Genomic DNA, 8,036 nt, shown 5'->3' on the forward strand with positions numbered 1-8,036 from the left:
GGCGAGCCAAGACTGATGTTGCGTGTGGGGAGGCAGGGGGCAGAGCTGCTCCAGGCGTGTGTGGTCCACACAGTGGGGCATGTGTGAAGTGTTCCCGGGACTCAAGCACACACTTCAATGTATGTGCAGCCTATGAGAGCCTCTAATTTTCAGAATTGCTCCTCCACGTGTTAAGGTGATTTTACGTGTTGAAGGGAAAAATGGGTTTCCCATATCGTGTCCTTTTACATTTTTTTCTTAGCGATTCTTTTTACTGACCAGGGTGAAAACTGTGGCAGAAAATACAAATAGGTCTTTCCAGGGTGTGTTAGACGCAAGCCCCGTGTAGAAGTCAAACAAGGGGGGTGTGGGATTCCATCCCCTCTGGGTGCTTTTCCAGGCTCTCATCACCGAGGACTGAGTTTGGCAGGGGCCCCCAGAGAAGGAAAATGAGAAACGGACCACTTGCTCTGCAATCCATACTCCTAAGGGGAATAGAGGGAGTGCGTCCTCTGTGTGTCCGATGCCCTGTGTCTTCTGGGCGAGGCTTTCCTTTGGAGCTGAGAAACTGAAGCTCACATTAACCTAAGCGGCTAAGACGCTCCGTGTGTGTGTGTGTGTGTTTTGGGGGGTGGGGGAGGGTCCTCTTTGGTCCAGAGCCGAGGTCTCTGCACTTCCAGCCCAGTTCCCCACGCCAGCCCTGATGGGCACGGAGTCTCTTTGTCCAAGACAGACAAAGGAAGACAGAGCCAGAATGAAGTCAACAACTTTTATTACAGCTCACATATTTCATAGAAAAAGGAATGTAGCGTCAGGTCCGGTTGTATGAAAAACGGTAAAATGCAGGTTCGTCCTGGTTGCTCTGTTGACACCCGGGGCAGGCTCTCCGCGACATCAGGCACAGCAGCTGCACTTGTCCGAGGCCCCTTTGCAGACGCAGCCCTGGGCACACTTGGCGCAGCCCACGGGGCAGCAGGAGCAGCAGCCTGGGGAAGCGAGGGCAGCGTGCGGTCGGACCACGCGTTGTCCGGAGCCACCCTTCCCAGCAGCAGGCCTGGCCCCAGCTGCCCTCAGGCCCAGACCCTGAGTTTAGGATGGTGTCCTCTGTCCTGAGATCATTGCTCTCAGACACTAGGTTCAGGTTGCCTGCCCCATCTGTGCCCAGGACAGGGCACAGAGCCTTGGAGAGACAGTGAGCAGGGCCTCTGGGGACGAGAGAAAGCCAGCGCCCAGCACCGTCAGTGATGTGAGCAAAGTCCTCAGGATCAAAGTGGAGGCAAAGCCCTGACAGAGCAGCTCCCGCTCGGGATAGGGAAGCTCTGGGCTGCTTCGACAGGAAGGGGCTGCCCCAGGTCCGAGAAACCACACACGGTCACTAGTTCATGTCCCTAAAGTGCTTCAGTCCCTGAGAGGATTCAGAAGCGTGACTCAGGAGGCAGGAGGACTAGTTCTACTGACAGGTCTGAGGTTGTTTGTTAATGACCCGTCTGGGCCTCAGTCTCCCTGTTCTCTAGTGCGCGCCTGGGTCTCGGTCATCTGGAAGGGGATTCCAGCTCTGATTGTGAATCCCTTCCTGGTGAGGTGGGGTGGTGGTGGTGGGGGTTACCGGGAAGTTTGGTCACTGTCCTGCTCCTGCCTGCTGAGCTCTGGGCTCCCTGCTCGCACTCAGCCCAGACCCCGCATTCCCAGAGAAGGCCCCGCACACTCACTCTTCTTGCAGGAGGTGCATCTGCAGGCTTTGCAGGTGCAGGAGCCAGCGCAGCTGCAGGAGCCGCCTGCCAGGAAGGGAAAGGCCCGCGGTGAGCAGGGAGAGGGATGCAGGAGCTAGAGCAGACGGTCAGCAATGCCTCCCTGAGCCCTCCTCCTCTGTCAGGACCCAGCCCTGGGAGCTCGTGTCCACTCAGGCGGATAGAGAAGCCCCAGCTCCTCTCTTCTGGTCCAAGGAGAGTAGGTCCCCTCCTGATGGACTCCACAGGGAAGGTCCCAGGCTCCAGACCCAGCCCAGGCTGACTGGGGCTGGGGGCCAGGGCCCATGGCCTGAACCCGAAAGAGGCAATGTCCCCTCCTCCCATCAAGTCCTGGCAGCTCCGAGGCCTCCTCCAAACACTGGGTCCCGGTCTAGCAGTCCCCTGACCAGCTGGGTGACCTCAAGAAGGACAGCCTGGAGCCTCCGTGCCCTCAGTGTTAACGGAGAGGCAAAGGGAGACTGACGTGCTCTCAGGAGCCTGGCAGGCAAGAAAGCCCTGGACCCGTGACAGGAGTCCTCCTGAGCTCCAACTCAAAACCCTCCCTTCTCGTCCTGTGCCTGCGAAGGGGGGCATCCTAAGGCTCAAAGCCAGGGTTCCCTTACCAGTGGGGCAGGAGCACTTGGGGTCCATCTGGAGGAGGAGTGAGGCCCGAGGTCCAAAGCAAGGGGCGAAGCGGCTTCACTGGTCCGGTCGGGGGCGTGTGGGAGCCAGGAGCCCGTGGGCTCAGTTATAGGCCGAGGAGGCGGCCCGGGCGCAGAGGCCCCGCCCCCGCCTTGCACCCGCCCCGCGGATCCGCGCCCGCGCCCGCGCCCGCGCTGCCCGCGGCGCCCTGGGCCGGGCTGTGAGCAACACGCGGGGCCGAGCGCACGATTCCACTTCGGTGCCGGCTGGAGCGGAGGAAGCGGGTGCCGTGCGGTAAGCGGTGTCCCAGCCCCCTGGCCGCCCCTTCGCGATGTGGCCGACGGGAGCAGCCCCCCTGTTGCCGGGTTGTGCAGGAATCCAGCTCCCGCGTCCTCCGGTCTTCCCCGCCCCAGGCCGCGCGCCGCCGGCCTCCGGGTCGCCGTTTCCTGCAGCCTGAGAACAGCCCCCGCCTCCCGCTCGTGTCCCTGGCTTGGCCGGAGCCGGGGAGCGGTGTCAGAGACCGCAGGCGCATGTGACCCTCACCGCCGTTTCGCCCACCCCGTGTGTCCCCAGGCGTTGGCAGCCCCGGTCTCCACCACGGTCCTTTGGAAGCACTTTTCCGGTACCGTCTCCTGTAACCGCCCCGCGATGAACATTGCCTTCGGCCGCTAGTCGTCACTTGTGTTTTCCTTTCCTGGAGGGATCATGGCGCATTTCTCCGGGGGCTCCTTTGCCTAAACTTTGCAGGGGCGCTCCTCACCGTGGCCGGTCCACCCCACGCCAGGGTGGAGGTTCCCTGATCATGGGATGCTCCCCAGGGAAGGCATCACTGTAGGCGATAGGCAGACCTGGCATGAAATAACAAAGCGACACAAGTGGAGAGTTCCCTTTGGGTAGTCCTGACGATTACACACCATGGAGTCCATGCCAAGCCTTGTTAATCACTTTTGCTCTTTGAATTGTCACACCAACCCGGAAGGGAGCTAGTAGTCAGCAGCCCGTTTCCCAAAGGCCAAACTACCTACAGTACAAGGAGGCTACAGTAAAGGCAGGCACACAGTGCTGGGGAGTGGTGCCCTGCTTCTGTGGTCTTGTGGCTTCGCAGCTGAAAGAGAGAGTCAGTGAGAAAGCTCCCCTTTGGCCCAGAGCTGTGTCTTCAGCCCGTCTCTACCGTGTCCAGCTGAATCCTGGGGGGGGGACCGAAGTGACAGAATAGGAATGTATTTATGCTTTTGTGGCTTCCTTCTGACTCTCTCCTTCAGCAGTGTTCAAGAGGTTTCTTTTGGTACAACGTATTTCAGAAAACCCCTGAAAAGAAAATGGTAGGGAAATCCTGGTGCAGGTGACAGCAGAGATGGCAGGATCCTTCTGCATCTGTTAGGAGGACACCGACTGTCTTGCTCACGGCTTTCTATCTGTAGTGTCAATGGCTCCTTGCGTGAAGGGAGGATAACCCCCTCCGGGGAAGTGGTCCCATGCTCACAGGGTTGATGAGGACGACCCAGAACACAGAGCTAAACACACCATCCTTGCTTGCGTGTCTGGAAGGAGAACAATGTCTCCTAGGCTAATGATAACAAATAAATAAATAAATAGGTGATATGATCGATTACTCCCTGAGTGCCCAGTATATTCTGACATTCTTTGCACGGATTCAGTTCTTTCATCCCGAGAGCCAGACACTATTTTTTTGCCCTTTAGAGCAGCGGAGACTGAGCCACAGCGAGGTTATGTCCCATGGCTATCTGTGGCACAGATGGGACTGGCCCTCCTGCAGGCTGACTGCAGCCCCCCGCCCAACCGGACAGCATGTCATGCCATGAAAGGTGAGGACACTGAACACCTGGCCCAGAGGCAGCAGTGGGAAAGCACTGAGCAGCTGGCAGTCAGAACCCTCTGCACAGCTCTGTGACCTCTCTGGGCTTCAGCCTCCCACCTCTGCAGCCAGGAGCACAGCTGGACTGTCTCCGAAGACCCTTGCGGCCCTGAAAAAGGAGAGGCCGGATTCAGCCTCCAGTGATGTCATAACCGGCACCATGTGGCCGGGAGGTGAGACAGCTGTAGTGTAGGTTTGGTCCTTTGAGTCTAGGCTGTGTGCCCTTGGGTAAGTTGCTCAACCTCTCTGGAATTGGCACCGTCGCTCCAGACCATGCAGGTTCACTGAGTGTGTCCAAATGCTGTGGCGGTGACTCGTTCCATGGGGCTTGTTGGAGGAGATCCCCACGCCCTCTGGCACTGGGTAAGCAAGGTTCCTATCCATCTCTGCCCTCACCATGAGCTTGCTTGCAAAGCAGGGAGCCTTTCTCCAGGAGCTTGTTGGGAGCTAAAGGATTCTCCGTGCACAGATGTCAGTGTGGAGATAGCGATCAGAAAGGACACCGTTCGGGAAGCCCGAGCTAGGAGCCAGGCCACTGTCTCGCTTATTCCCCCTCTTGGAAATTAATCTTTTCTGTAGAAAGGAGGAAATGACATCTCAGAGAGTATCAGTGACTTGCCAGGTCAGGAAGTGGCACGGTGGCTGTGAACCCGGGTGCCTGACACCAGCACCCACGCACGCAGCACGGGCCGGCTCCCGAAATGCCCTCTTCACACAGGGCACCTGTGGCCGATCTTGGTCCTGACTTCTGAGCCTCTTGTCTCCTCTTTCTCTTGGAGTGCCCATGAAATAGGAATTCCCTCCCCAGACCGCCAGGGGGCCCAGCACCTGAACTATATCACCTGTCCCCTCAGCACACACGTCTTGCTAATAAACACCACCAGGCCCTCCGCACTGCAGCACCACCATCACTCTGCAGCGGAACACGTGAAGTCCTCCTTCTGAAACCAAGTCTCCGGGAAACGGCTGGGAAATGCCCACCAGACAAATCCAAGTCACTTTCGGGGTGTCAGGTAGCCACGGGCTGGATTTTGAGGGAAGGGAAGATGTCAGGCTGATCTAGGGAGGCACTGGCGAAGATTCAGGGCCAAGCCCCTGCAGGGAGCCGTCAGGGGTGGCGAGTGTCCTGTCCGTAGCCCTGGGCGAGCCAAGACTGATGTTGCGTGTGGGGAGGCAGGGGGCAGAGCTGCTCCAGGCGTGTGTGGTCCACACAGTGGGGCATGTGTGAAGTGTTCCCGGGACTCAAGCACACACTTCAATGTATGTGCAGCCTATGAGAGCCTCTAATTTTCAGAATTGCTCCTCCACGTGTTAAGGTGATTTTACGTGTTGAAGGGAAAAATGGGTTTCCCATATCGTGTCCTTTTACATTTTTTTCTTAGCGATTCTTTTTACTGACCAGGGTGAAAACTGTGGCAGAAAATACAAATAGGTCTTTCCAGGGTGTGTTAGACGCAAGCCCCGTGTAGAAGTCAAACAAGGGGGGTGTGGGATTCCATCCCCTCTGGGTGCTTTTCCAGGCTCTCATCACCGAGGACTGAGTTTGGCAGGGGCCCCCAGAGAAGGAAAATGAGAAACGGACCACTTGCTCTGCAATCCATACTCCTAAGGGGAATAGAGGGAGTGCGTCCTCTGTGTGTCCGATGCCCTGTGTCTTCTGGGCGAGGCTTTCCTTTGGAGCTGAGAAACTGAAGCTCACATTAACCTAAGCGGCTAAGACGCTCCGTGTGTGTGTGTGTGTGTTTTGGGGGGTGGGGGAGGGTCCTCTTTGGTCCAGAGCCGAGGTCTCTGCACTTCCAGCCCAGTTCCCCACGCCAGCCCTGATGGGCACGGAGTCTCTTTGTCCAAGACAGACAAAGGAAGACAGAGCCAGAATGAAGTCAACAACTTTTATTACAGCTCACATATTTCATAGAAAAAGGAATGTAGCGTCAGGTCCGGTTGTATGAAAAACGGTAAAATGCAGGTTCGTCCTGGTTGCTCTGTTGACACCCGGGGCAGGCTCTCCGCGACATCAGGCACAGCAGCTGCACTTGTCCGAGGCCCCTTTGCAGACGCAGCCCTGGGCACACTTGGCGCAGCCCACGGGGCAGCAGGAGCAGCAGCCTGGGGAAGCGAGGGCAGCGTGCGGTCGGACCACGCGTTGTCCGGAGCCACCCTTCCCAGCAGCAGGCCTGGCCCCAGCTGCCCTCAGGCCCAGACCCTGAGTTTAGGATGGTGTCCTCTGTCCTGAGATCATTGCTCTCAGACACTAGGTTCAGGTTGCCTGCCCCATCTGTGCCCAGGACAGGGCACAGAGCCTTGGAGAGACAGTGAGCAGGGCCTCTGGGGACAAGAGAAAGCCAGCGCCCAGCACCGTCAGTGATGTGAGCAAAGTCCTCAGGATCAAAGTGGAGGCAAAGCCCTGACAGAGCAGCTCCCGCTCGGGATAGGGAAGCTCTGGGCTGCTTCGACAGGAAGGGGCTGCCCCAGGTCCGAGAAACCACACACGGTCACTAGTTCATGTCCCTAAAGTGCTTCAGTCCCTGAGAGGATTCAGAAGCGTGACTCAGGAGGCAGGAGGACTAGTTCTACTGACAGGTCTGAGGTTGTTTGTTAATGACCCGTCTGGGCCTCAGTCTCCCTGTTCTCTAGTGCGCACTTGGGTCTCGGTCATCTGGAAGGTGATTCCAGCTCTGATTGTGAATCCCTTCCTGGTGAGGTGGGGTGGTGGTGGTGGGGGTTACCGGGAAGTTTGGTCACTGTCCTGCTCCTGCCTGCTGAGCTCTGGGCTCCCTGCTCGCACTCAGCCCAGACCCCGCATTCCCAGAGAAGGCCCCGCACACTCACTCTTCTTGCAGGAGGTGCATCTGCAGGCTTTGCAGGTGCAGGAGCCAGCGCAGCTGCAGGAGCCGCCTGCCAGGAAGGGAAAGGCCCGCGGTGAGCAGGGAGAGGGATGCAGGAGCTAGAGCAGACGGTCAGCAATGCCTCCCTGAGCCCTCCTCCTCTGTCAGGACCCAGCCCTGGGAGCTCGTGTCCACTCAGGCGGATAGAGAAGCCCCAGCTCCTCTCTTCTGGTCCAAGGAGAGTAGGTCCCCTCCTGATGGACTCCACAGGGAAGGTCCCAGGCTCCAGACCCAGCCCAGGCTGACTGGGGCTGGGGGCCAGGGCCCATGGCCTGAACCCGAAAGAGGCAATGTCCCCTCCTCCCATCAAGTCCTGGCAGCTCCGAGGCCTCCTCCAAACACTGGGTCCCGGTCTAGCAGTCCCCTGACCAGCTGGGTGACCTCAAGAAGGACAGCCTGGAGCCTCCGTGCCCTCAGTGTTAACGGAGAGGCAAAGGGAGACTGACGTGCTCTCAAGAGCCTGGCAGGCAAGAAAGCCCTGGACCCGTGACAGGAGTCCTCCTGAGCTCCAACTCAAAACCCTCCCTTCTCGTCCTGTGCCTGCGAAGGGGGGCATCCTAAGGCTCAAAGCCAGGGTTCCCTTACCAGTGGGGCAGGAGCACTTGGGGTCCATCTGGAGGAGGAGTGAGGCCCGAGGTCCAAAGCAAGGGGCGAAGCGGCTTCACTGGTCCGGTCGGGGGCGTGTGGGAGCCAGGAGCCCGTGGGCTCAGTTATAGGCCGAGGAGGCGGCCCGGGCGCAGAGGCCCCGCCCCCGCCTTGCACCCGCCCCGCGGATCCGCGCCCGCGCCCGCGCCCGCGCTGCCCGCGGCGCCCTGGGCCGGGCTGTGAGCAACACGCGGGGCCGAGCGCACGATTCCACTTCGGTGCCGGCTGGAGCGGAGGAAGCGGGTGCCGTGCGGTAAGCGGTGTCCCAGCCCCCGGCCGCCC

General features: G+C 59.1%; 1 protein-coding gene across 1 annotated transcript; it reads right to left on the bottom strand.

Moving 5' to 3' along the window:
• Positions 1-6,178: 6,178 nt before the first annotated feature.
• On the bottom strand, positions 6,179-7,722 carry LOC309621804 (metallothionein-1E; the record flags this gene model as incomplete). The annotated part of the gene is made up of 3 exons (XM_082409133.1): positions 6,179-6,330; positions 7,054-7,119; positions 7,695-7,722. 3 exons carry the CDS (start codon positions 7,720-7,722, stop codon positions 6,239-6,241), a joined length of 186 nt encoding a protein of 61 aa, XP_082265259.1. The 3' UTR covers positions 6,179-6,238.
• Positions 7,723-8,036: the final 314 nt, after the last annotated feature.

This window comes from Balaenoptera borealis (assembly GCF_965194805.1).
Source record: "Balaenoptera borealis genome assembly, contig: HAP1_SCAFFOLD_1020, whole genome shotgun sequence".
Classification (NCBI taxonomy): Eukaryota; Metazoa; Chordata; class Mammalia; order Artiodactyla; family Balaenopteridae; genus Balaenoptera; species Balaenoptera borealis.